Source organism: Aethalodelphis obliquidens, unplaced genomic scaffold, assembly GCF_003676395.1.
Source record: "Aethalodelphis obliquidens isolate GAN/ISIS:26980383/991018 unplaced genomic scaffold, ASM367639v1 scaffold29, whole genome shotgun sequence".
Classification (NCBI taxonomy): domain Eukaryota; kingdom Metazoa; phylum Chordata; class Mammalia; order Artiodactyla; family Delphinidae; genus Aethalodelphis; species Aethalodelphis obliquidens.
The window spans coordinates 783985-811954 of NW_020837973.1; the positions used below are offsets into that span (position 1 = coordinate 783985).

General features: G+C 56.6%; 3 protein-coding genes across 8 annotated transcripts in view; 1 reads left to right on the forward strand and 2 right to left on the reverse strand.

The window, feature by feature from the left end:
• Positions 1-12515, reverse strand: part of CLPTM1L (CLPTM1 like) — a 25710-nt gene extending 13195 nt beyond the window's left edge. For 2 of the 6 annotated variants that reach the window (XM_027125449.1, XM_027125448.1), the window contains exon 1: positions 3-19. The gene's annotated coding sequence lies outside the window, so the exon portion shown is untranslated. Of the gene's footprint in view, positions 1-2; positions 35-10666; positions 10673-12510 lie in introns of those variants that run through there. The other 4 variants (XM_027125446.1, XR_003436861.1, XM_027125445.1 and 1 more) reach the window with 4 other exon arrangements.
• A 9184-nt stretch (positions 12516-21699) lies between these two features.
• On the forward strand, positions 21700-22197 carry LOC113630218 (non-classical arabinogalactan protein 31-like; the record flags this gene model as incomplete). The annotated part of the gene is made up of 1 exon (XM_027125387.1): positions 21700-22197. A coding segment is annotated over one exon (498 nt), but the record flags the coding sequence as incomplete, so codon positions are not given.
• A 1002-nt stretch (positions 22198-23199) lies between these two features.
• The window catches only part of SLC6A3 (solute carrier family 6 member 3), a 34535-nt gene continuing 29764 nt past the window's right edge, over positions 23200-27970 (reverse strand). Inside the window, exon 14 of the mRNA XM_027125451.1 lies at positions 23200-24481. Coding sequence (XP_026981252.1) covers positions 24458-24481 — 24 coding nt within the window. The 3' untranslated portion in view covers positions 23200-24457. The remainder of the gene's footprint in view (positions 24482-27970) is intronic.

Here is a 27970-nt window from a genome sequence, read left to right on the forward strand (position 1 = left end):
GGCGGCGGCGGGTCCCGCCGCCCTCCCTTCCGGCGCCCTGCCGGCCGCTCCGGCCGCCGCCGCTCACGCGAGAGCCGCTGCGCGCCGCCGCCACCGCCGGGGAAAGAACGCGCTGCGCGCCGCGGGCCGCCAGCCGCCCCGCATGCTCCCGCCGCCGCCTCCGCCGCCGCCGCGGCCGCCGCCGACCTGTCGCTGCGGGATTCGCCGGTGCGCCGCTTCCGGGCCCGCGCCGCCCGCCGGAAGTGGGCGCGCCGCGCGGCCCCCTGGGAAGCGTAGTCCTGCCGCCGCCGCGCACGCGCGCACGCCTGCGTGAGTGGCGCGACGCTATCGTCACCCGCCTGCGCCGTCCTCCCGGCGTACCCCGCGGGGTCCGGGCGCTGGCAATTCGGCGGGTCCCAGGGCACCTATGGGGCGGGGGCGTCGGGAGGGCCGGGGCGCAGGGCTCTCCAACGCCGCCACCACCGGAGAAGCGGGAGGGACCCTCGCACCCGGGCCAAACGGCGGGGCGGCGTGTGAACGCGGAGGAGCCGGGCCTGAGACGCGGCGGGGGTGTGCGCTGTTCTCAGCCTTTCTGAGTCTGGCGTTATGTCAACGTGAAAAATGGCAGAGAAAAGAAATAGACTCACTAAAGTCAGCGACCCTTTCGTGTTGATTACCGTCGTCTTTAAATATGAACCCCCAGAGGGGCGCCTTTGAAGAAAAACACAGCATTTCTAAATGAAGGGCCGAGGCCCTTGTCAACGAAAGTAATCGATAAACAATCTATAACAATAGAAAAGAGTTTTATTTGAGCCAAGCTGAGGACTAGCCCAGAAGCCCGCTTACCAGGTTTCCCCGAGAAACTGCTCCGGATAAGCATGATTTTCAGCACAGTTTTATATTTCGTCAGAACAAAGAACATTAAACAAGTCAGATAACATTTCTTCAAGGTTTTAATAAAGAGAACAGATCAGCACGTAAACAGCGAATCAGTATGGCCTTGGCGCCTGGGAAGGGCTTCTTATCAAAGGAGGACCAGCATTGGCGTCCCAGGAAGAGCGCCATTTAATCTTTTTTTTAACATGGACATTCTTTACTTCTGGTCAATGTGTCCTTTTTTTCTAATAATTAAAGCAGATGTACAATGTATGTCTGATAGGCCACAAACAGGCTATTTTAGTTAGCATCAAATTCAAGTTAATTCATATATAAGCCAGAACGACTTCCCTATATCTCAATATGTGAACAGTTTTTTTTTCTTTTTTCTTTTTTTCTTTTAAATCACCCTCCAGTGCCTCCCAGGAGCCGAGGCTGCTGAGGGCTGGACCGGATCCTCAGTAGCTCCCCTTAGGGCCAGCCCCCCCGCCCGCTAGAGGGAGAGCTCAGCTGGGGCTCCAGGGAGTGAGGGAACTCATTCCCCCTGTCCAGGCTGTTGAAAGCTGCCCAGTTGGCCCCTGGAAGGGCACGTGCTCTTCCTGTTTGCATTAAAGAGTCCGTGGAATCAGGACCTTTGATTCATTGGAGCCTCCCATGCCCAGTGGCCGGCCCTCTGTGATGGAGAATGCGCCATCCTCATTCGCATTCACATCCACTTCTCTTTTCCTTCTGTCTCACAATCAAAAACATTGCTAAGCGTTTATAGAAACAGTAGATGCTGTTAAAGACCCAATAAATTGCTCAGGGCTTCAGAGAAGGGGGTGGGGGCTCGCTGAGTAGATGGGAGAGTGATTTGCTGCTGCAGAGACGGTGGAGGGATGGAGGCCTCCCAGGAGCAAGGCATCAGGGGCGGAGTGCAGCGGTGGCTCTGGGTCACCCCCCTGGGATATGGGTCAGAGACTTAGGGGCATCGGAGACTTTTCCCTGCCTCTTGCACCCTCACGTACTCACCCTCCCCTGTAGCATCTTCTTGTGGCCATGTTGGCTTCCGCCATTGGAATAGCATGTAGCTGGACCCCCGTCTCCACCTTCCCCTCCTGCCTGCTCCCTGTTCAGCACACCTGCCCTCCTGTTGGAAACCCTTTGCTGACTCCTGTCACCCTGAGTATAAAATCCATCCTCCGTAGCAGGCTTACCAGCCCTTTGCCCTCAGCTGTCGTGCGCTGTGCTCCTGCCACACTTGGGGAGCACCTTCAGGGCTGGGCTGCTCTACACCCTGCAGCTTTGCCCTCGGTGCTCTACTCTGTGCAGCGGAGGAAGGCATGCTATAGGCCTCTTAGTCTGCAGGGAACAAAGGCCACCTCCAGTTTTGTGAGCCTACAAGGGGATGGGTGCGGTACCCAGGGCAGGGCATCTCATGGCATCCAGAGGCCAGGATACAGCCGGCCTTCAGTGGGGGGGCTCTAGGATGCAGCTTCACATCCCTCTCCCAATCTTGCAGACTGAGCTTTGATCCAGTTTGAACTCCGTTCCAGGTGCAGCTGGTTATTGTTCTGCAGGGAGGAGAGCCGTCCCGCAGAGCTGGGTGTCCCGCTGTTTGTGCGTCCAGGAGCTATGAAAAGGCCTTGGTGTGTGGGAGCTTGGGGCCCACACAGCTTCCAGACTCCAGGTCACGCCCTGTGTCCGATGCCCAGCCCTCTTGGTGAGGATGTGGCTCCCACGGGGTTCTCTTTCCCACCCACAAAAAATACTCAGTGTTGGAAAGTTCCTCATAACAGCTCTCCTGTTTCTGAGCGGCCCTCCTGGTGCTGGTTTGTAGGTGATATCTGGAGAACTTACTGTTGAGGGTGGGCATTTGGTTGGGGTCCCTCGAATGCTAATCCCTTTCCTCCAGAGTGAGGCTTATTCTCAGGGCCCCTCAAATGTCAGCCCCGGGCGCTGTGTGAGATCAGAACCCCAGTGCTCACACACACACCACTCAGGCCGTCACAGCCGGGTGCTCTGCGCTGTTTCCTCACGGCGTGGGGTCACCTGGAGAAAGAGGGGAAGCAGCTGCTGCGCCCAGGGCTGCATGGAGCCCCCCCACCGCCCAAGGGCCTTTCTTTACTTCATTCATGGTAATTCCCAAGTGGAGTGGACTCCCGGTATGATCCCAAGTTTTTATTTTATTTTTTGGGCCCAAGAACTACTCACCACGCCCCTGAGGATGAATGACTATGGACAGCCTGGGATGGAGTCCACAGACCCAGGTTCCCAGGATAAGGGAGGGGGCTGCCATCGGGGGGAGAAACCTCCTCCGTACCCCCTCACTTCCAGGTACGCCATCGAGTCCATTGTTGTTTTTGCTTTAAACATTCAACTATATTTTAAGTAAATTTAAAATGAGCAAAGATACATTTTGTTTCTGTACATACACCTGTGCTCTTGGCTCTCGTGTACATATGCTGGCTTCTAGCTGGTGTTTATTCCTTTAGCCTCAGTAACTTCCGTTAGCATTTCTTGTTCTGCCAATCTGCTGGTGGTAAATTCTCTCAACTATTGCTTGTATGAGACTCTTTTTAATTTGCCTTCAGTTTTTGGAAAGATTTTCACTAAGTGTATAATTCTAGGTTGATGGGCATTTTTTCTTCCAGCATGTTAAAGAATATTGTTTTATTATCTTCCAGTTTGCATTGTTTCTGATGAGAGGTTAGCGGTTATAGCTGTATTACCTTTGTTTCACTTTATGTAGGCTGTCTATTTTCTCTGGCTGCTTTTAGAATTTTTATAAAAAGTCGCTGGTTTTTGGCAGTTTGCTGTAGCAGTTTCCCTTGTTTGTCCTGTGTGAGGCCAGTTGATCTTATTCAATTTGTGAGTTTCATCAAACTTTAAAATGTTGCAGCCAGGATTTCTTCAAATACTTTTCGTCTGCCTCTTCTTTGGGGTATGTACGTTGACGTGTATGTTAGACAGCCTGCTCTCCCAATGTCAGTGAGGCTGTTGACTTTTTCGGGTTTTATCTCCTCTCCTTGCTTAGGTTTGAGTACTTTCTAAAGCTATGTATTCAAGCTCCCTGGTATATTTTTGCAGTTTCCAAACTGCTCTTAAGCTTATCCTGTGAATTTTTCATTTTAGATGTTATAGTTTTCATCTCTAGAAGTTCCACTGAGTTTTAAAAAAAATTATTTATTTTATTTATTTATTTTTGGCTGCGTTGGGTCTTTGTTGCTGTGCGTGCGTTTTCTCTAGTTGCAGTGAGCGGGCTTCTCATTGCGTTGGCTTCTCTTGCTGTGGAGCATGGGCTCTAGGAGTGCGGGCTTCAGTAGTTGTGGCACACGGGCTTCAGTAGTTGTGGCTCACGAGCTCTAGAGCACAGGCTCAGTAGCTGTGGTGAACGGGCTTAGTTGCTCCGTGGCATGTGGGATCTTCCTGGACCAGGGATCAAACCCATGTCCGCTGCATTGGCAGGCAGACTCTCAACCACTGCGCCACCAGGGAAGCCCCTCCATTGAGGTTTTTTTTTTTTGCGGTCCGTGGGCCTCTCACTGTTGTGGCCTCTCCCCTTGCGGAGCACAGGCTCCGGACGCTCAGGCTCAGCGGCCATGGCTCACGGGCCCAGCCGCTCCGCGGCATGTGGGATCTTCCCGGACCGGGGCACGAACCCACGTCCCCTGCATCGGCAGGCGGACTCTCAACCACTGCGCCACCAGGGAAGCCCTCCATTGAGTCTTTAATTCTTTTTTTACCTGCATCTGGAGGAAACACCCCATGGTAAATAGTGGTGTTTCTTGTATTTCTTTACAGCCACACGTCTCTATTTTGTGGATGTACCACAGTTTATTCAATGGTCTCCATGTTGATAGACAACTGGGTTGTTTCCAGTCTTTAGTTATTAAGACTAGGGCTGTAATGCATACCCTTGAATATACAATTTCTCATAGTTTTTGACGGTGTGTCTGAGATAGGTTCTGAGAGGTGGAGGCGTAGGTTCAGATGGTAGGTGCAGGTGTTCTCACCAGGTGCAGCCACGTTTCTTCCCCGGCTGGCACACGGCTCAGATTCTCACCACCAGTGTGAGCGTGCGTGCTCTTCTGGTGCTCTGCGTTCAGGGTCCAGTGTCAAACAGTCTGACAGGTGAGGTGCTGTTACGTGGTGGGAGTTTTCGTGGGTGTCTCTCTGAAGACGAGAGACGCCTGGCCGTGTTGGAGCAGAGCTGTGGCTGCTCTGAGCCCCATTCTGTGCTGAACTTGGGGTGTTTCCTGAGCCCATTCATCCTGACGCATCGGAGGTGACTCTGCAGGGTTTATTTATCAGCAAAAATAAAACCCTGTGAAGAGAAACTGTGAGAAATGCAGTTGAGGTGCTGCTATGTGGAAACAGCAGGAACAGATCGGAGGCGCCGAATGGGGTGGGTGCCGGCCTCTGGGCCCCTTCTCCCCTGGGGTGGGTTGGCTTGTATTCCTAGGTGTGGTCACAGCTCGCGGAGTGAAGTTGGCCGTGACCAGTCAGTCCTGGACACTGGACTCAGCTTTCAGGTGAGACGTGTAACTCCTCCTAGAGTTACCTTTGGTGAAATCGGGATAATCCGCCTATTGGCGGAGAGTTGAGGAGAGCAGATGTTGGAAACCCGCGGCCCAGAGCCCAGCACGAAGGACCAGCCAGGTCCTACTAGGTTGTCCTGGCTGCCGGACCATCGTTTGTTGGACGGCTGCCCTGTGAGGCATTGGCCGGCCTGGAGGGAGGGTCAGAAGGGTCTGGCTCTGGGTCCGTGTGGGTTTGCCGTGGTGGCTTCAGCAGCTGACATCCCTTGTCTGAGTTCTGGAGGCTGGGGCCCAAGATCAAGGTCTCTTTGAGGGCCATCTCCTCACTGTGCCCTCATATCTGTCCCTGCCTGTGTCCTAATCTCTTCTTGCAGTGACAGCGCTCGGATTGGATTAGCGCCCTCCCTGGTGACCCCTTTCAGCTTGATTACCTCTTTAAAGACCTTATGTCTGAATTCAGTGACATTCTGGGGTCCTGGGGGTTAGGGCGTCAACATGTAAGTTTGGAGGGAAACAGTTCATCCCATACAGCCCCTCCTCCAACTCCATTGCGAATCCTCCTGGAATGTCACCAAAATCGGCTGTTTCGAGGCTTAGAGGAGATGGCGGGCAGGAGTGTGAGGTCACGGGAAGGGAGGGGTGCACACAAGCAGGTGCAGCGGCTCTCACCCTCTCAGGAGTTGGACGCCCTCTGCTTCTCTCACAGCTGGATTGGCCCTGGCCCCAGGGTGCAGTCCCCACCCCGGGGGCAGCGTGCGCCGTCCTTGCGCGAGCGGGGCTGGTGTGGGTCGTGTCCTGAGGGGCTCGGGAGGCAGACCCGTAGATCCCTCTGCCCCCAGCGAGGTGCTGGTGGTCCGCCCCGCTGTACCCTCATGGACGGACCAGCTTTCCAGGAGGAAGATCAATGTGATGACAGGTTTCAGCCTTAGAGCACTCAGCCCTGTCATTATCTCACAGATAGTTGGGCGAACCTTCCTGCAGAGCTTCTAATATGACTCCGTGTCGGTACTGGAAACGTGTTTTTGAACAAATAATAGATTCTCTTCTCTGGAACATGCGGGGAGCCAAACAGCTTTTGAAGGCCCCAAACCTTCAGGAAATAGCCCTTCATGGCAGGAAGAGGCCAATTTGACATGGCCACGTCTGGAGCTCTGTCCTGCTTCCCTTGTGCTCTGATGTTTCTGTCTGAGCTCCAGCCCTGGGCCCTGATTGTTGCTATAACAACCCCGCCCAGGACTGAGAGCAAAATCGACAGCCCTGGATCTTCCACGTGGAGACCCCACTGCGAGGGTGCAGATCCCTCCCAGAGGGCACGGAGTCTCTGCACACCTGCCGCAGGTGCGCACGGGGAGCTGGGGCTGAGTCCAGAGAGGCTGCCCCAGCGCAGGGCGAGGGCCAGGCGGGAGCGAGGGAGCCTTTTAGCAGCGGGAGTGGGATGGGCACAGAGAGGCCGGGCCCCGTGCTCAAGACCTGGACGGCTGGGGCCGGTCTCCTGGGGGTGGGTGGCGTCCCGCACAGTGTCCCCGCCCGGCCTCTCCCGCTGACATCGTCTCGGGCCTGGCCTTGCTTACGCTGAGCTCGTTAGAGCTGTGAGCAGGGCTTTCTTCCAGGCTGGACTGGTCAGCCCAGCACTCACATCTCATCGCAGAGTGAGCACAGCCCTCGCTCGGTGGACGTTGGGTCCCAAATGTCTCCAGTGACGTCAGCTGCTCAGGCAAACTCCGTGCGGTTCACCGTGGCGGGGGGTTGGGCAGAAACGTTAACTGCGAGCCCTCCGTACGGCGTCCAGAACTCAGAGAACAGGAGACGACCTGCTCACGAAATAACTACATTTCTGTCTGAACAGAGTGCGTCTGTGAGATGCTGTCCCCGGGAGAGTCACCCCCGTCACACGTCCACCCGAGCTGGTGCACAGCCATGTGACCTCAGGTGGGCCCTGGGCCTCCCCAGTCGCCCGTTCTGTCTGGGGTGCGTGGGTGAGGAGGGATCCCGCGACTCAGGGAGCCTTCCTTGCTGTCTGCGGCCGTACATCTCCTGGTGGGCTTCCGAGACCACTCCCTTCAGCTGCTCCCAGCTGGACACGTCCCCAGGGAGCTCCGGGTCATGCTCCTCTGGCCACCAGGTAGTCTTGTTCTAAACGGTTAGCTTTCTCTTCCTTCACATCTTTTCTCAACGTCTCTCTTTCCAGCCTGAGTTAAGATCTGAGGTTTTCCAGTTCTTCACTGGTGGCCTCCAGTTTTTACATCTCTGTTGATTTGATCTCGAGTTTTGCTTCCCTTTAAGCTGACTCAGGGCCCCTCCTATAAGTGTATAAGCTAGTATAGTATAGTATAGTATAAGCTATAAGTGTCTCAGAATTTGCTGTCTTTTCTCCGGAAGAGCAGAAGCTCCATTGGCCAGTCCCTTGTCCCCACCTGAATTAACTAAAACTCTGACCGGGACCGTACACACCACCATCTCCAGGACCAGCGTGAGGCAGACACTGAGGCTGTCAGCCGACGTCCAGGGCCCGGCCTGTGCGGCGGAGGGTTTGCCCTGCCCAGGTGAGGCCTGGCCCTTTGCCCCCGACTCCAAGGCCCTGGAATGTCTGGCCTGATGCGAGCATCCTTGCTTCCCTGGCCCAGGGAACATGACTCAGGTCAGCCACGCCATGTGGTCACACCAAATAAAACCCTGGACTCAAGGGCTCAGGCCGGGCTCCCTGGCCGTCGCCCCCCGGGCGTGTTGTCACCGTCCGGGACTCCTCGGAGGGAGGGTGCCCGGGCTCCCCTGGGCCCTGCCTTTGTGTCTTCCCCCTGCACACCCCTCCCCCGCCGGCTGGCTGTAATCTGGGCGCTTGGCTGTCATAAGTCATAAGTCAGTTTTGCTGAGCTGAGTCCTAGTGAGTCATTGAACCTCAGGGTGGTCTCGGGACCCTCGCACTGCACAGCCAGCAGCTGCAGAACATCACCCGGCACCGCCAGCACCGGGACACAGAGCAGACCTGGGGCGGGGCCGGTGGGGGGGGACTTGCAGCAAGAGGGTGCCTCCTGCCTCCCTCCCTCCCTCCCCCTCCCCCGCACAGGGATGATGTCACATGACCTGGGGGCAGGGCGGGCTGCCTGGGGGGGGGGCAAGACTCTGGCAGATGTGGTGCTGTGGACGTCTAATGCCCCGCAGCTCAGGGTTCACCTGCAGAGAGAGGTGCTGAGAAGGACGGGGAGATGGCCTCAGGGGTCCCTGGGGAGGCCCTCGCAGTCCCTCGGAGCGGGGCACAGCCCTGGCCACGGCTGCATCCTCCCGGGCCCCTGGCGACGGTGGGTGTGCTGTCACCCCAGGCTGCCGTGCGGTCGCCGACATGCACACCCGAAGGAGGATGCCAGCACTGGCGAGTCCCGGGGCTGGGGGAGCGGACCGGCAGGGGCGGGTGGTCAGCAGGGCAACTGCAGGTGCCATTCAGGGCTGGCGGGGTGCCGCCATGTAGGGAGACGCAGAGGCCAAAGCTCTGGGGATCCGCCGAGCAGGGCTGCAGAGCACAGGGCGCTGAGGCCTCCGCCGAGCAGGGCTGCAGAGCACAGGGCGCGGAGGCCTCCGCGGAGCAGGGCCGCGCATGTGCAGCAGACGGAGAGGGCAGGGCGCCCTCCAGGACCCCATTCTCACCAGGCACGGGGGCTCGGGGGCCCGCGGTCTCAGGTAGCAATAGGAGCGGGCGGATGGGAGCTCCTTACGGGTTTGGGAGGTGGGTGACGTCGGGGGCACAGTTGCCGCTGGGTTTGGGCGCGTTTGGAGCTTTGAGTGCAGTGCGGCTGGCCTGTCAGGTGACGGAGGGCCGGCTGCGTGGAAGGAGGGGCTCAGGCCCAAAACGTGGGGTCTGCATTGGGGGAAGGGGGCGTGACAGCAGCCCGACCAATGGCTGGGGTGGCAGTGATGGGGTGAATGACCCCAGAGGACTGGAAAGACAGCCAGAGAGAGGAGGCCACATGGGGCGAGGTGGGTGGAAGGTGACGGCTCCGGGGACAGGAGGTCGAGACCAAGCAGTCTGGATGTGGAAGGTCCTGAGGCCGAGGGAGGAGAGCAGAGGGAAGAGAAGGACACAGGGAGTTGGCAGAGAAGGCCGGCCGCTCAGCGCCGCGAGGAGACTGCCACCCTGGGGTGCAATGCGGCCAGGACCTGCAGTCACCCCGCAGGGGATTGGGGGGGAGTCAGGGAGGGAGGGGCGGAGTCTGGCAGGGTAGGGGCTGGGATTATCTACCCAGGGGAAGGCAGGGTCCGTTCATTGCCCTTCAGGGTGGAAGCCCGACTTGCTCCGCCGTCCTGGTCGTCATCTCGGTGAGGAGAGGCCTGAGGAAGACAGACCCTGGGCAAGAATTAACACGTCCAGCCGGCTCTTTCCGCCTCTGTCCAGCGTCAAAGCCGGTGTTGGATGGGCACGTTGGTGACAACCACGGCCTCTGACGGGGGCCAAGGGCTGAAGGAGGCGGCTGGGCCTCGCGCACAGGCAGGTGCTGCACGGTGGTGCCGCGTGGCCATGGGTCCAGGCAGCCAGTTACGTAGATTCCCCCACCGCCTTTGTCACTCTCCTCCCTCTGTCTTCCCCTGTGACCCGGTGCCCCCTGCCGGGGGCGACCAGGCCCAAGGGCTGCGCTGGACGCTGTGGGCCTTTGGCTGGTGGCCCCATGCCTGGTCGTTAGGGTGCCCTGGCCCTGTGTGAGCGGTTCGCAAGGTCTTGCCGGACACCCGGTGGAAAGCTTGAGCCCAGATTCTGATTATTTACATATAAACACATAATTTTTGCATGATTTTAACAAGTCTGATCTTTCTAGGAATTTGCAATAAGGTGGTCGGGGAGGACGGTGCTCGACTCTGTGGAGAACAAGCAGGTAGTGGCCGTCACTCTGGACAACAGGGCACTCGTGTCACCTGCCCTCCCCGCGGCTGCAGCCCCACAGCACCACGATGGGGACGCTGGGTCCAATACCTTGCCTTCCAGGGGAGGCATCTGTGCATCTAGGTACCAAAGTACCTGTTTGCACGTGCAAACTTATTCACCCTCTGCTCCTTTATGACAGGCCGTTACATTGATCTTTCCGAAATGATACGTACAAGTAGGTAACACTGACCCTGACTTTCATTTCGGCAGAGCAAGAGGTGACGGGAAAATGTTTGTTATAAAAGGCAGGCACCAAGGTCGGCAGGATTGGAACTCACGGACGGCCAGTGAACATCCTCTACGACGGCCGAGGGAATGGTGACCACGGAACGTGTGCCACCCGAGAGGCGACAGCAGCAGAGGACGCCCTGGAGGCCACTCTCGGCCCCTTCTTGTGCCCAGGTGGATGGAGATGAGGGTTTTTGTCATTAATTCTTGAAAATTCTTCTATTGGTCTGAATATTTGAAATTTCAGTTTTTGGACAGCAGACCAGTGGAATAGGAGGTATAGAATCAGATGCACATAGACATTTGGCCTGTGGTAAAGGTGGGAGAAGATGGACTTTCGAAAATAATATTCTTGGGACAACTGGGCAGCCATTAGAAAAGGATAAAACGGAATCCTTAGCTCATACTCTACACCAGAATAACCCCCCAAAGGACTAGAGATATAAATACAAAAAAATGAAACGTTAAGTTCTAGAGGAAAACACAGGGGAGAAAAGCCTTTCTAGTTACAGTTTACAATTCAGTAGAACAAATAAAAATCAGTAAGTTTAACCATTTAAAATGAAGTGTACCCAATCAAAATCCCAGCAAGTTATTGTAAGTGAATGTCAAGAAAGTGATTCTCAAATTAACATGGAGAGGAGGGAAAAGACCCAGAACAGCCAAGGCAACATTGAAGGAGAAGGACCGAGTTGGAGGACGGACGCCACCCGACTCCAGGACTTACTGTGAAGCTACAGTAACCAAGACTGCGGTGTCGGGGACGGAAAAGACGTAGAGATCAACCGACAGAACAGAGCCCAGAAACAGACCCTATAAATGTGGTCACTGACCTTTGACAAGGGAGCAAACACAACGCAACGGAGCAGAGACAGTCTCTTCGACAAATGGTGCTGGGACAAGTGATGTCCACACAGAAGATGAATCGAGACCTCACACCCTTCACAAAATCAACTCAAAATGGATCAGGGACCTAAAATGAAACTACAAAACTATGAAACTCCCAGAGGATAAGATGGGAGAAACCTAGATGACCTCAGGTCTGGAGATGAGTTTTTAGACCCAACACCAAAAGTATGATCTATGAAAGAAAGAATTGATGAGCTGGGATTTGTTGAAACTAATGAAGTGTCTGTGAAAGCTAAGAGAATGAAAAAAGTCACAGATGGGGAGGAAATATTTGCAAAACACGCATCTGATAAAGGACTATTATCCAACATATACAAAGAACTCTTTACACTCAGTAATAACAAAACCAGCAACCCCATTTTAAAAATTGGAAAAGATCTGAATATACACCTTGCCAAAGAGGATACACAGATGACAGATTCACATATGAAAAGATGCTTCACATCCTACGTGCAAGTTAAAGCAGCCACGAGACGCCGTCACGCACCTATTAATCCAGAACACGACAGCACCGGATGCTCACAAGGACGTGGAGCAACGGGAACCTCCTTCACTCTGGTGGGCACGCAACGTGGTACAGACGCTTCGGAAGACAGTTGGGCAGCTTTTTACAAATGTAAACCTACTCTTACCATACGATCCAGCAATCAGACTTTCTGCTCTTTACCCAAAGGAGGTGAAAACTTATGTCCACACAAAAACGTGCATATGGACGTCTATAGCAGCTTTATTCATAACTGCCAAAGCTTGGAAACCACCAAGGTGTCCTTTAGTAGGTTACGGGGTAAATAAACTGTGGTACATCAGACACTGAGAAGAAGTGAGCTATGAAGCTGTGAAGAGACACTGGGGAACCTTAAATACATATGATCGAGTGAAGGAAGCCAATCTGAAAAGGCTACAGACGGTGTGATTCCAAATGTACGATATTCTGGAAAAGATAAACCTACAGATACAGTGAAAGCATCAGGGGTCACCAGGGCTGTGGGGAGCGATGAGCAGACAGAGCGCAGAGGACTTCCAGGGCGGGGGATGCTCTGTGCGACACTGTAATGATGGAAGCACTGATCTAGCCGTCGGGGTTAGGACGGCCAGCCTCGGGTGAATCGGCCTCGTCTTCTCACTTGAGGGCGTGGAGTTCCCACACATGGGATAATATCATATCGTTAGAAAGAAAGAAACGGGCAACCGCTGGGAATTCCCTGGCTGTCCAGTGGTTAGGACTGCGCGCTTCCACTGCAGGACTGCAGGGGACACGGGTTCGATCCCTGGCCAGGGAACTAAGATCCCGCATGCTGCGTGCTGTGGCCAAAAGAAAAAAAGAAAAAAAAAAAAGAAACAGGCGATGGGAACAAGTGCCTGGGGCTGCCCAGCGAGCTCGCAAACTGCAGGGTCTGAAGCGACAGGGGTTTATTGTCTCTTGTCTGGGAGCAGGTGCCAGACGGTGGTTCCCGCTGAGGCCTGGGGAGAACCTGCCCCGCTCTGGCAGCTCGGGGCTGGGTCCCTGGGCAGGGGCCACCCTCCTGTTCCCGCGGCTCCCCTCTGCGTGCCCGCCCTCTTCTTACGGGACGCCCGTGCTGGACTGGGCCCGCGCCACCCGGTACAGCCTCGTCCTGGCCACCCACTTCTGCGGAGACCCTACGTCAAATAAGGGCCTGTTCTGGGTCTGGGTGGACATGAACTTGGGGAGGTGCCATTGCACGCGGGCACAGCCGTAGGACAAAGCGGCGGTGACGTAACCATGCAAGTCGAAGCCTTCGAGCACAGCGCTCACACTGTGTGTCAGTGAGGTATACGCCAAGGACAAAGGAACATCGTTTACTTCAGGGTCACGTTCTAACTGTTCGTTTGGAAATGACTTTGGACTCATAAAAAAGCAAAGCCGCACAGGGTGTTCCGGCGTGTCCTGCAGCTGCACCCCCGGAGCCAACGACTCCATCGCCACCATGCCCTGCTCACGGCGGGGAAGGGAACACCGACCCAGCTCCGTGAGCACTGTTGACACCAGTGCAACGTGGCCTCATCTGAGCAGGACCCACCGCAGGACATGCATGGCGTTTAGTCACCATGTCTCCTGGGTGTCTCCTCCAAGGAGACCTCATTCTTGGACCTTTGGGGGACACTGGCCCAGGCTAGGCCTGTCAGCCGGGGCTCGTCTGCTGCTGCCTTGCGGCCACGCTGAGGACGCGCCCCTGGGTAGGAACCCACAGGGGCGGCACTGGGCCCTTCTGGGGGCCTCTTGTCCGCGTGTGCGCGGCAGGTGGTCTGCTCCACCGTGAACTTGCTGCGTCTCCGTTCGCTGTCTCATGGGGAGACTATCTCACGTCTCATCATAATTTCCCACCAATTTTTACATCCCTAGATGCTTCTGGCCTAACACAGTGATCACTGTGGTGTTTGCTGAGTGGCCGTTCTGAGCCCATTGGCCCTTCTGCGTTTATGAACCGTAATTCGGCTTCTCCTCCTTATCTGGGCATTTGTTTTCCTAGCTGGTGTGATGGACTACACATCTGTGTGCCCCAAATCCGTATGTTGAAGCCCTGACCCCCAGTGGGAAGTATGGGGAGGTGGGCCTTGGAGGTGATTAGGTTCAGACGAGCCCATGCAGGTGGGGCCCGTGGTGGGACTGGTGTCTGTGTCTACTGCGTGAGGACCCTGCCAGCCCCGTGGCCTGGGGCCTCCAGCCTGCGGGGCCGTGAGAAATCTGCCTGCTGTTTAAACACCCATCTGTGGTGTTTGTCAGGGCAGCCTGGGCTGAGGCAGGAGTCTGTAACCCGTCACTGTCATTATTGTTATTCTTTGGTCAGCTCGTCCCAGGTTTGGCCTTCGGGAGCCCTTCGGGGTGGCTCTGTCCTTCCCATGGGCCCCCCATTGTGGCCCCAAAGGACACTCCAGGCTCACTGGCGCCTTCTGGGCCTGAGCTCTGGAATCAGCGGTTTCTCCAGGGCGCCCTGATGCCTCTGGCGGGAGAAGGATCTTCGGAACTGCGGTCTGGGCTCAGAGTGGGCTCCATGCCCACCTGGGCGCTGCGGCGTCTGAGACCGGAGCTCAGAACATGCTTCCACACACGTGTGCCCAGGTCTCCGCCCGCCTGCCTGGCCGTGCATGTCCACACCCATATCTGTGTCACAGTCCTGAGCGCGTGCGGACTCCCATGTGGGGCGGCAGCCCCCCTCCCCCTTCCCCTGCTGACCTGCGGCTCCTTCCTCCAGCCCAGACTCGCATTATCCAGGGCCTCGTGCTTGGAGGGTTTGCGGCTCTGCTGTTGCCGTCCTGAAATTCTGAGCGAGTTTTGAGCAAGGGCCCCGCGTTCTCATTTTGAACAGAACTTGCAAACTGTGCAGCCGTTCTGATTACCTACGCGTTTGCCTGCTTGCCTAATTCTAGAATAAATACAGAGCAATTTCAGGATGGCTCACTCATCTCTGGGCCAAACAAACGCCCTAACTAGGGCGCAGCTCTGCGCCTGGCGGTTCTCGGTCAAAACACCGTCTTCCAGTGACCGGGCTGGGCTGGGGTCAGGTGTCCATCTGTCCACCCACACAGGCTGGGCTGGCGCACCCTAGGTCCGGTGGACGGTTGGCCGGCCCAGTGAGGGGGGCTGAGGGAGGAGGGGCATGCAGGGCTGGAGAGGGAGGGACGTGGGGACACTCAGGCCTGGGCCAGGGAAGGGCTGGCCCCCGTCTGGCTGGACGGGAGCACGAGCTGGGCACCAGGCCGGTGGCCGGGCCTGGCATGTTTGTGCTTTATCTGCACCTGGTCACCCAGCTCATTCAGTTTTAATTAAACTAACCTCACGAGTGAGGCAACGGCTTAGCATCACTCCCACGAGAAACAGGGGGAGGATGACGGGGGCAGTGCCCAACGGCGGAGCAGCCCCTCCTGTGTGGGACGAGCGGTCAGCAACCCGGCCAGGGGTCAGGAGTGACCATCTGGACGGCCAGCCCTGGTGGCAGCTCTGCAGGGGCACTCGCGGCCAGCCCTGGTGGCAGCTCTGCAGAGGCACGCGCGTCCGCTGTGGCTGCTGAGCCTGGCCTGGCGCCATGGGTGGGATCTGTAGCTTCGTGGGCCCCCTTCCTCGTTAGCACATCCTGTGCAGACTCACATCTCGGGACACACCTACTTTGTGGAGCATGTGGACATGCGACTGGCCCTCCGGCTTCCGGCGGGGCACAGGGAGCAGTGGGGAGCCCCTCGCAGGGTGGCAGAAAGGGAGGTGCCGAGCACAGCCCCGATGCGGCCTCAGGGGAGCACCGGCTGGACTGGGTGCAGAGGGCAGCGCCTCTGGTGCTCCCAGCACCCGCTCCTCGGCTGCCCCGGCCTGGCGCGGATTGCTGGGACACCTGGAGGGCTGGCCACGCCTCCCTCGCCTTCAGCGACCCCTGCTTTCCCCCGGATCTCACCGTCCAGTGACTGTCGTGCATCCCTGGGGCTCCTCTCTGGCTTCTGCCCCCCGAGTCACTTGGGGAAGAGATCCAGGCACCTTCCACCCCCAGCCCGGCACCACGATGGTGTGTGTGGGTGAGTGCACACACGTACCCCACACGCGTGCACATGCTCACATGAGCACACATCTACACACACGTGCACACTCACACGTGCACTGGCACGAGTACACCTACATCACTCCCTTGAGCGTGTGACGTGCTTTCTCGACCACGACACCGGTGAGGTTGGTGGGAATCCTCTTTTCCCTGGGCCATCGTGCGCTTTCCAGGATGGGCAGCGGGTGGGACTTGGGGTCCCGGGCAGCGTTAGATGGGGACCGCCAGCACAGGGCACACACAGCTGGCATCCATTGGCACGTGAGGTTTTGGGGTCCGGCACCCAGGCTCTGTCCTGCGGCCGTCGCTCAGGAAGAGGCTGGCGGTCTGGCTCCAGAACCCTGGCTCTGCCCGCTGTGGAAGGCATTGGGGCTGTCTCGGCACCCAGGTGCCTCCTCCGTCCTGGGCTGGACATCGAGGTGTGGATCAGTCGTGTGCATCTGTTTCCTGGTGGGCACTCGCGGCGTCAGACAGGAAGCAGTCTACTCCTCAGCCCCAGTGCATGCGTAACCTGTGTCTAAGTAACTGAACAAAAAGTCTCCGGAGGGGAGGGTGGGAGCGAGGGAGACGCAACAGGGAAGACATATGGGAACATATGTTTATGTATGACTGATTCACTTTGTTATAAAGCAGAAACTAACACACCATTGTAAAGCAATTATACCCCAATAAAGATGTTAAAAAAAAAAAAAAAAAAAAAAGTCTCCGGAAACAATTCTTACCCTTGTAACATACAGCGCACGTGGCGTTTTCTAATTCATTAAAAGAAAGAGTTGCTACCCTTGTGTTGGATCCTCCATCCACTGATGGTTATGACCTGCAGGCCGGGAAGCACGGCCTTCGCCCCTCCCACCCCCGTCTGTGTGTTTCTGGTGGGGCTCACAGAGCGGCAGGGAGGGGCTGTGCCGGCCACACCCGCCCACGTCAGCCCCCGAGCGGGGCCTCAGCCCTCTCCTCTCCCGCGTCCCCATGAGCTCGTCAGATCATTGCAGCTGCCACTGAAGCATCTCTTCTGCATCCCGCCTGCTGTGCTGGGACCCTGGGGCTCTGGGGCCTCTTAGCACATCAGCGTCAGTGCATTTGCTGTGTTTGTTAGGCTGAGAGTCTCCCCGGTGAGCTGTGGACCCCAGGACGTGGCCAGGCCTGTCTGGGGCTCCGTTGTCTCTGCAGCACCTCCCAGGTGCTTGGCACTAGTAGGATGTCATGTGTGTTCACTGGACAGAAAGATGAGGGAGGGGAGGTGTGAGTGTCCCGGGGCTGCCATAACCCCTGTTCAGTGGCCGGAAGTCTGAGGTCAAGGTGTCAGTGGGGCTGGTTCCTTCTAAGGCCGAGGGAGAACCTGGTCCAGGCCCCCTCCAGCTTCTCTGCTCTGCTGGCGTCCTTGGCGCCCTGGACCTGTAGAAGTGTCACCCCATCTCTGCCCCATCTTCACATGGCGTCTCCCGGGAACGTGTCTATCTCCGAATGTCCTGTTTCTACAAGGACGCCAGTCCTACTGGATCAGGGCCTGGTCCTGCAGTGTGACCTCATCTTAACCAAATCTATTCACAAAGACCCCATTTCTAACAAGGTCACACTCCCAGGTACTGGGGGTTAGGACTTCAACACGAATCTGGGGGCACAAGTGCAGCCCTAACTGGACAAGAAGTGTGGTGGAGTCCTGGAAATCCTGGGGGCCGGCGTCCAGGCTGTGGGCCCCAGCTCTCCCTCAGGGCCTCTGTTTCTTCAGCCCCAACTCAACGCGTCCACAGTGAGTGCCGAGTCCTCCTGGCCAGGGGCTCACGTGCACGCAGGACCCAGCTGGCTCCCAAACCCGAATGCAGGAAGGGCGGTGGGCCGTCGAGGGGCCCCTCGAATGCTTTGCCCGCCTGTCCCAGCCCTGCGGGACTCAGAGCCCTCCTGGCCTCCCCTGAGCTACGGGGCCCTCACGCCCTGGCCTGCTCAGCCACTGGTCTGCCAGTCTGTCGACTGCTGCCGTGACGGGAGGCTGTGGGCCGGGCAGGAGAGGGTCTCGGGCCGCGGCCCGTCTGAGGCCCGACGGGGAAGGACTGTGTCTAAGCCCCCAGGCTGCTCTCGTGGCCGCGGGCCTGGACTCGGTTTTGGTGAATGCTGGCCGGAGGCTACTCCCGCTGCCCCCGGGACCTGGGCCGTCTGCGTCCTCATCACGGAGGAGACTCCAGTAAAGCGGGTGCGGCCTCTGCGGTTTGTCCCTTCATTTCTGCTGCGTCCTGTCAGTTAGATGGGAGCTGCAGGAGGGCGTGAGCTCTGGGAGGCGGGGCAGCCAGACCCCTGGGAGCAGAGGAGGCCTGCGGCATGGGGCAGGGGAGAGGCCACGGGGAAAGGGTCACACGGCCCCATTCGGACTCGTTTCCTCCAATGGCAACTGGAGACAGGGTCGATGGCGGGGCCTGGGGCACCTGTGGCTGAGACGGGAGGTGTCCCCGGAGGGCGAACAGCTCTGTGGGGTGGAGGTGGAGGCTTGGGTGCGTGAGCCACACCCTCCCGGGGCGGGGATGGCAGAGAAATGCCCCAGTGAGGCCAGTGCACACGTGCATCGGCGTCTGGTCGACATGAGTAGGATGGAGAAGCCGCCCAGGGACCCAAGGGGCCGGACGGTGGTCGGCCGGATGCTCAGCGACAGGCAGGGCGTTTGCGGGCGGGGGCAGGGAGAGGGGGCGTTCCCAGCGCCCCTCCCCGCCTGCCCTGTTTGCGCCGGGTCGCGGGCGACGGGCCTGTGGGAGGGGTCTTGGACTCGGCTGAGGCTCTAATCTCCCTCGTGCTCCCTGGAATCTCTCAGCCCTGCCTGGGAGCTTGAATCTCATTTTGTGCCATTTTAGTTTCAAAGCATTTTTTAAATTTTTGGTGAAAGTCTGTTGTTTTGCTAAAACAAGGGAGAGTTTCCTGATATGAGCCCAAACGCAGGGATGTGTTTTTCCATCAGAGAAGAGAAGGTCTAAGACTTTCCCAGCTGAAGAGCCTCAGCACAGAGAGCAGGTGTTTAAAGGCTGAATTCTAGACCTGGACCCAGAGACGTCACAGGGCAGCGCAGGGCTGGAGACCTCGGCCAGGCCCTCCCATCTCACCCGGAGTCACACCCATCAGTGGTGCAAGGGGATGGGGGCTTGGAGGAGGGGGTGTGAGCACTGCACTCGGTCTGCTGAGTGTAACGGGCCCTGCATCTACAAGGTTCTCAGAGCGGGGCCCACGGGAGCGGGGGGGGGGGTGCCTTGGACCCTTGGGCGCCCATCCTCGCTGGCGTTATCCACTCCCTCCTTCCTGCCCAAGAGGCACTTCCTTCCCGGTCCTTGTTGGCTGCTACGGACACTTCACTGCATGGGCAGAGCGTCTCCCGGCCAAGGCTGCGCCCACATCTCCAAAGCCCTGGCCCCTGTATCCACGTGGGCACCGTGGATGCCTGCAGGGAGGCGTACCCGGGCCACGCCCACAGGGGGCGCGTCAGAGTGACGGGCGTCCCAACGCGCGCACAAGGTAATGGTGCTGTGGTCAGAGAGCGAAGGAACGGACAGCTTAGGGGTTCAAATAAATTTGCATTTCCAAAGTCAGATAGAGCCATAAAAGCAAACCATTAGCTGGATTAAAAACAACTTTTCTACATGCCAGCCGTAACCAGGAAGCATATTAGAAAACGTCAGCTCTCTGTCTGAGATACCGCTCAGAGCAGACGGAAACACCACCAGCCACACTCACCCAGGACTTCTCAGCACTTCCCACATTTTAACACTTTAACGCTTTTAATAGCCACCCAGGTGGGCAGGGGGAGGCACCTATGACAGGTGGGCAAACAGGTGGGCAGTGAGGACCCAGGCAGCGGCAGGACCAGTTATTCACCTGGACAGTCGGGCCAGCCCTGCCCTTGCCTCCCTCTCCCGCTTCGTCCTCAGAGAGCTGAAGTCCCCACCCAGGAGATAAAGGGTGAGCCGGGCCGGCATCACCACCAGAGGGGGAGCCCAGGGTCACCCTCCGGCGGCTTCTCATTCAAGGTGATCATTTCTGGTGTAATAGAACATTTTAGGATTTACATTTAGCTTCTCTTGTGTGCACAAGGCTTTAAAGATATCAGAGCATTTAATAGCTGATGGCTCGTAACACCATCTTTGAATACATTTATTGAAAACTGTTCCAAATATTAACCTTTGATCCCGGTGGGAAGGAGCTGGCCGACTGCGCTGCTGCGTAAATACAGACGCCAGGCGGGTTTTGACCCAGAGCAACGCCCTGTCTACACGACAAATGACTTGAAGCAAAGAACTCAGTTCTTGGAATAAGTAGAATTATTCAAATTCTAGGTAAACATCTTCAGCACCGAGTCAATACTGACTTGGGTTTTAAGTTTTGTTAAGTAAATGCAAGCCAGCCTGCGCTGGGGGACGCAGTGGGGCCCCAGGGGGCTGGAGACTAGGCCGTTCTGGAGGTACCAGGCAGACTGGGGTGCTCGCTGCCCTACCCAGGGCGGGGCCCCGAGGCCTTTGACCCTGACCTGCAAGGGCCTGTCTCCCCGCACCCTGTTGTCTCTCTCTGTCTCTGACTTTCTGTCTCTCTCGCGGTCGCTCCCTCGCGCAGGTAAGATGCATACCTGAAACGCACGTTTCACAAAACAGACCTTGCCCTTCTTAGGTGCGCTGACTCTGATGTTTTCTATTTTGTTAAATTGAAAAAAACTCAAGGCAGACTCACTAAATTGGCATAGTCCAACGTTTCCCATTCTGTGTAATGACACCAAAAATTGTCTGCCGTGGCCCAGTGCAGGGGCGGCCGGGATCACCTGGGGCACCATTACCTAAGGCCAGGGGCTGGGCAGGTGGACTACCATCTTTGGTTTTGTTTTCCTAGCTCTGGGTGGGCCTTCTGTGCTCAGTGGGAGGCCCCCGATCTGCTAGGAGGCTCTGTCAGTGGCGTTGGGGCCCTGGGGGTCCTTGGGGGAGGAGGGGAGCAGGAAGGTCCCCCGAGGTCAGGGCGTGGCAGCATTTTCCACAGGGGACCATGGAACACAGGACTTGCTAATTAAGTGTCTCAAAAAAAGTGACCTTTTCCTGCTGTCAGTGACCAGGAGACAGGTAAAGATGCTGGTCAGGTGCGTCTATAGAGATTAAGGGAGAAGTTGTGGGGCAAAACCAAAGAAAGCCAACTACGGAGGAATCTGTTTACCCTTCAAATCACCTATTTCACTGTTGCCAAACCTTTATTAAAATGCTTCTCTCAAAGGAAAAATCACACGGCTTTTCTGGGCTTTAACACCCAGATTTTGTGTCTAAAGGTCACTGGGTGAAGAGTGTGAACCTGATGGCAAAGTGCGGTGTGGACAGAGGGACCGAGGCCTCCCATCAACAGAATTAGGGTACGGGCGGCCTCCTCCTGCCCAGGGAGCTGGCTTCTGCACCAGGTTAGTGTGGAAAGAAAACACTTCTTCGGGTGTTTCAAAATTGACACGTTTCACTTGTATTAAAGAACCTGACCTCCCCTTGGAGAACAGATGCCAAACACAGCATTCAGATGGCTACTGGGGTGTGTGAGACTGGACCAGAATGGTAGACCTTTACATGTAATACAGGACCTTCCACCATCTGTGTTTCCACCCATCCACCTACCTGTCCATCCACCCAGGTACACACCATCTACCCATCCACCCACCCATCCATCCACCCATCCACCCACCCATCCATCCACCCACCCATCCACCCACTCATCCATCCATCTACCCATCCACCCATCCACCCACCCACCCATCCATCCATCTACCCACCCATCTATCCACCCACCCACCCACCCACCCATCCATCCACCCATCCACCCATCCATATACCCATCCACCCACCCATCCACCCACCCATCCATCCACCCATCCACCCACCCATCCATCCACCCATCCACCCACCCACCCACCCACCCATCCACCCACCCATCCATCCACCCACCCACCCACCCATCCAGCCACCCATCCACATACCCATCCATCCACCCATCCACCCACCCACCCATCCATCCACCCATCCATCCACCCATCCATCCATCTACCCACCCATCCATCCATCTACCCACCCACCCATCCACCCATCCACCCACCCACCCACCCACCCATCCATCCACCCACCCACCCATCCATCCACCCATCCACCCATCCATCCATCTACCCACCCACCCATCCACCCATCCATCCATCTACCCACCCACCCATCCATATACCCATCCATCCACCCATCCATCCACTCACCCATCCATCCCGTCATCCATCCACTCACCCATCCATCAGTCCACCATTCCTCCACTTACACATTCATCATTCATCTATCAATCTAACCACTTGCTCATCAGCCCTCCATCCATCCATTCATCCCTCCCTCCGTCATCTGTCCATTCATTGTCTACACACCCATCCATCCATTTTCTACCCCTCTTCCCTCACTCCTTTCTCCATTTCCTCCTTCTATCCATCCATCAATCCACCCGTCCACCAACCACCCATCTATCCATCCACCTAAATACCCATCCATTAACTCATTCATCTGTAAATATAAATTGAGTGCCACTGTCTACTGTGTACCAGGTCTATTTAAGACAATGGCAGAAGCGAATGAGACCAGCTCAGCCCCTGCTCCCAGGGGAGCTCCTGCTCAAACTGGGGGTGGGGGGCAGTGAGCGCTCTCCATTCCATGGGACACCTGCTGGGGAGGCCTGGGGACAGTGGGCGATCAAGGAGCACTGAGCAGGGCAGAACCCAGAAGCGGGGCCAGAGAAGACTTCCAGAGGTGGCGTCCAAGCATAATGATAAACAACGGAGCTCTCCTCTGGGCTGTGACCAGAGCTGACTGGTGTCTAGAAGGACCTCTTTGGCCAGGGTGGACAAGAGATCCTTAGGGACCAAAGGCAGGGAGCCACTCGGGACTCTGGTGTTGTCTCCCCAGAAGAGGCTCTTGGGCTGGGCAGTAGCAGTGGTCAGACCACATGGCTGGAGTCTGGACACCTGGGGAGACTGCAGGGGAGCTGACCAGGCAGGTGAGGGCTTGAGAGAGAGGTGGGACAGATGGGGGCAGGAGGGGGTGGCGCGCAGCCAGCGGGGGCCCTGGGGTGGGTCTGGGTTAAGCCCACTGGACCTGGGAGGGGCTGTGCTTGCTCTTGGCCAGGGAGAGGTGAGTGAAGGCAGGTTCTCAAGGGAGGGGGAGGGGGGGCCCGAGGCAGCCTCCGGCACAAAACGACATGGAGCGGGAACCTGGCCGTTTTCCCATGGGTTTCTTTTATTGTTGGTGACGACCACACAAGAGGCCACTGTGAGACAGATGGACGTGGACAACACGAGTGCTCAACACTCCTGGGAAGGACAGGGTGGGCCCGATTCCTCTCGCGCTCCGGTCCGCAAGCTGGTTTCCTGAGCGGCCGGTTCCACAGGCCTGGGCCGAGGTCCATTCGCAGGGATGGCCGAGGAGCCGCCGTGGGCCTGTCTGGCAGTGCCTCTCCTGCGGCCCAGCAGCCCGTGCTTGGACTGCGGCCGTGCTCCCTCCAGGATGGCAGTGCTGGGAGCATTTCCCAGCTGAGGGTCCAACACCCTCGCCAAGGACCACGGGAACGTCAGCAAACAGATTTCAGAAACCAGCCCTGCGTTCTGAGAACTGGCTTTGATTCCCATGTCAATACGATTCTAAAAGCCGTTCCCTGAGGAAACAAGTGCTCTTCCTGACGTGACACGTGCCTCAGAGAGAATTCCGGCGGGGTCTCCCTCCCAAGACTGCGGGGTTCCAGGCTGCCACCTCGGGGGCTCTGTGTGTCGGGGACCACCACGGGGGACGCACTCCTGCTCGTGCCAAGCTCACTTTCTCCGTGGCTGGGGGTCCACGTCGGGCAGGAGTGGTGGCAGCCCACATGCATTTTATGGAGTTTTCTTGTAGCTACGAGGAAATAAACAGCACCCCCATCTCACACCCGGGCCCTGGCCCTCCGTGGGCTCTGAGCAGACCTGTGTGATGTGGGGACACGTGGTCCCACTTCGTCACCTTTCGTATGGCTTCCGCCATTTCACCTCTGCACAATTAGGCAAAATACGGCACTCGGTATTTTTAATACGAGCAAAACAAAAGATCCCAGAAGCTATCGTGAGCGCTGGGATTCTCAGAGAATCCGTAATCTGTAATTATCGTATTTCTCCTGCACATGTGGGTGACAGCAAGCTGTGGGCTCCAGGGGGCCCTGGGGTGGGCACGGGAGAAGGGAGCAGCTCTAACGCACAGAACACGACTCAGACGTTTCTACCTGTGGGACGGGCACAGACTAGGGAAGTTACACAGTGACACGGCGGACAGAGGGTCGTCTCTCCGTGGCACAGAGGGTGTGACCAGTCAGGGGAAGGGCTTGAGTGTGTCCGGCGAAGCAGAAGGTGCAGCATGGGAGCAGCCCTCCTTTCTCTCAAAACTCCGATTTCCCTTCTTCGTTGCCTCTGTCCTGCCGTGGACGGTGCCCTGCGGGTCTCCTTCCTCCGCTCCCCTCTACACCACGAGCCAGTGGCGGAGCTGGAAAGAAAACAGGGCTTATTCAGACGTGAAGGGAGGAGCTCCTTGGATAAAAGCCGCTCCTGGGCCGGCGGCCCGGCTTGTAGCTGGGAGATCCCTGAGCCCAGCGGGCGGCTGGGGGCCCAGCACTGCTCCTGGGGCACCACAGACCTGACGCCTATGAAGACAAGTCATCACTTCACGAAGAGATGTTGTCGGCGGGCACAGTGGCCTCGAGGGGCCAGAGCGGGGACCAGCGGCCTCTGCCATCCCTGGCCAGTGTGGCATCAGCTGCTGGGCAGACACTGGATGCCAGCGTGCCTGGGCTGGTCCAGAGCTCTCGCCTACTGGCTCGCACGTGACCTGCGACGCCCCTGGCCCCCTGGGGCCTCTGATCCCGACCCAGTGGAACCCTGCACCCCGTGGAGCTGTCTGCTTTGTGTGACCCTGTGGGTGGGGGATGAGGCCTCGTTCACCGCTCGGGGAAGGGTGAGACGGACGGGGCCCTATTTAGTTGTCCACAAATGTCATCACCTGTTATCACCCAGCTGTTAGTTCAGCTTAGTTTTGAGCACAGGCCATTCGATCACACTAAATGGCAAGGACTGTGTTTTGTAAACATTTCCAGACAAAGACGGGCAGGGCTTGTTTCTGACACAGCCACACTGGGGGTAGGAAGATGCTGCCTCCGGTCCCACCGCAGGGCCCTCCGTCACCACGGGGAGAGCCTGCTTAGGACACACCCACACAGCAGCCAAAGGGCCGCCAGAGGGCAGGGCTTGACCAGGGACGCCCCAGACCAGTGCTGAGGCCGGGGGGCCACACCTGGGGCCCCAGCTGAGACCCGCCCCCGGGGGTGAAGTGGCCCTGTGTCCTGGCCACAGATGAGCCGAAGGCGACCTTCTCAGAGGAAGGTGTGCTTACGGGGCCTCTCAGAGTCCCCACAGGTGGAGATCAGGCCGTGATGCTGCAGCCAGAAGGGCAGAAGCACAGGTAGCAGCCACCCCGGGCGGGTCGGCAAGAACCGGAAACTCCAGTTCAGATCCCCGCGGACCAGAGAGGTTGTGTGGTCCTCAGATTACTGGGCAGCTGGGTAAGAAATGGTTTAAAAAGCGATAGATGCCACGCACGGTGCTGCACAGTTCCAAGGCCAACTGCTGCTTCCAGACACGTGAACAATGTAACTGTCGGTGAAGGGGGACACAGGAAGGGGGTACGTGACGGAGACGCGTTTCCATAACTGCACACGTGACACTTCCATGTGCAGCGTCAAAGTGAATGGCCACAGCTACAGACAAAGATATTTCTGGTCCAGATGGAGTAATGGGGACTGAATATATTCCACCATCTGACACAGCTTAAAGTGAACAAAATATATATAATGGTGGGTTTTCAGACACAGGAGGCCAGACGACAAAGGACAGATTCCCCGAGGGAGACAAGCAGGGGGGTCTGTCCAGCTGCCCCATTGCGGCCTCGAGGGGTTATCTAGGCTTCAGCGGGGGAGGGGACGCCCAGGTGGGGCAGCGAACCCCTGGCCTGATGAGCTGGGGTGAGCGCTGGGGAGCCCAAGGTGGCTGGAGTTCACAGGATGGAGCTGCAGAGGGGCGAGTGCGGCACTGAGCCCTGGGCACGTGCACAGGGACCCGAGGGTTCAGCTGCGCATTCAGGGCACTCGAGGCCGGAGACACCCTCCCGGCAGGATTCGGGAAATGTCTCTGAAACTCACAGGACGAGAGCTGTGCCCGCCCCGCAGCCAGGCTGGAGCATCTCCTGGATCTCGGGGCGCCGGGTAGAGTGTTCACCAAGGTCTTGCACCAGCATTGGAAACCGCCCCCCACTAAATGCCGCTCTGGTCCCACCTAACAAGTCTTAAAAGCCAAGTCCCCCAAAGATCAAACTGTCTCCGAGTAACTTAATGACGACCCAGAACAAAGCTTAATAATACGTAAAGGAGCACAGATACATCCAGCCTCTAACAAGGTAAAACTCACGACAGCCGGAATCCAATTAACAATGACCAGATGTGTGAAGCAGCAGCAGAATTCAACCCCTTATGAGAAAAGGCAACTGACACTGACCCGGAACAGACACAGATGCTGACACTGGCAGATGAGGGAATTACACAGTGATTATAACTGCAGTCCACATGTCCAAAAAGGTAAGTAGAGGCATGAAGGACATAAAAAGACCCAGCGTGAACTTCTAGAGATGAAAACTACAAGGTGTGAAATGATAGGTGTGCTGGATGGGATTATTAGCAGATTAGACTTTGCAGAGGAAAAAAAATTAGTGGACTAAACAAAAGCAACAGAAAGCACGCAAAATAAAACACACAGAGGGAAGAGAATTAACGTGGCCTAAAATATGTGTAACTGGAGCCCATGAAGGGGGTGGGACAGAAAAAAATGGAAGAAATGATAGCCCCAAATTTCCAAATACACTGAAAATTATAAACCCACAGTTCCAAAAGGCTCAGTGGACTGTGGGTATGAGAAACATGAAGTACGGTGCTGTAACCGTGCACAGTGGAGAAATGAACCCAAAGACTCAGGCAGCGTGATGCCCTTTCAATAAATTTAAAAACAACTGAAACCAAACAGTCTACTTTTCAGGAATAGAGCAGTACCTACAGATGCAACAAAACTGTGCAGCAGAAAATGCATGGGAAATATTCAGCTAGACTGAGATGGTGTTGATTTCAGGGGCAGGAGGGTGGCAGACACGGAGGTAGATGTGAGTTACTATCAAGGTGGACTTTTGTACGGTTGTTCACAAGGGTTTATTTTGTTATGTGGTTAAATAAATGAAACACAGGCACGGGTGGACTAATGTACAATGGTGCACCCGGACACAAAACCTAAAAAGACACCTGAAAGAGTATGAGACCCGGAGGAGCCAGGGAAGCCTCATGTGGCAGAGCCCAGGACGGAAGCAGAGAGGCAAGGGGCAAGATTTAAGTAGGGTTGCAAAATTCCCAGAACTCACAAAAAACATGAATTTACAGACCCTGGGCACACAAGAGATGCCGGGAGGAATAAGTAAATAAAACTACTTATAATAGCTTTGCAATAATATAAATAAAAGAAATCTATGCCCAGACACATCACAGGGGAACTGCAGCACCAAATGCAAGGGAAGCTGGAACGGGTCCGGGGACCCTGCCCCATGGGGCCACATGTCTCAGCAGGACTGCCGGGCTGCAGGTGGAGAACCAACATCTTCAAAATGCTGAAAGACCATAACTTGATCGAGAGCCACATGCCTGTGGAAACTCTGTCATAAATAAGGGCAAAGTAAAGACATTCACAGACACACAACAGTGAGGAAGTTTATTAAGACACCCCCTTAAAGGAATGTCTGAAGGATGCTTCTTCGAAAGGCAAGAAAATGGTCCTCAAAGGAAAGACGTATATGCCAAAAAGTAGAGTGAACAAATAAACACTGGACATGCACACTTGTCCAGGGAAGTTTCTGGACAAAATAACAACAATAATAATAGTGACTAAG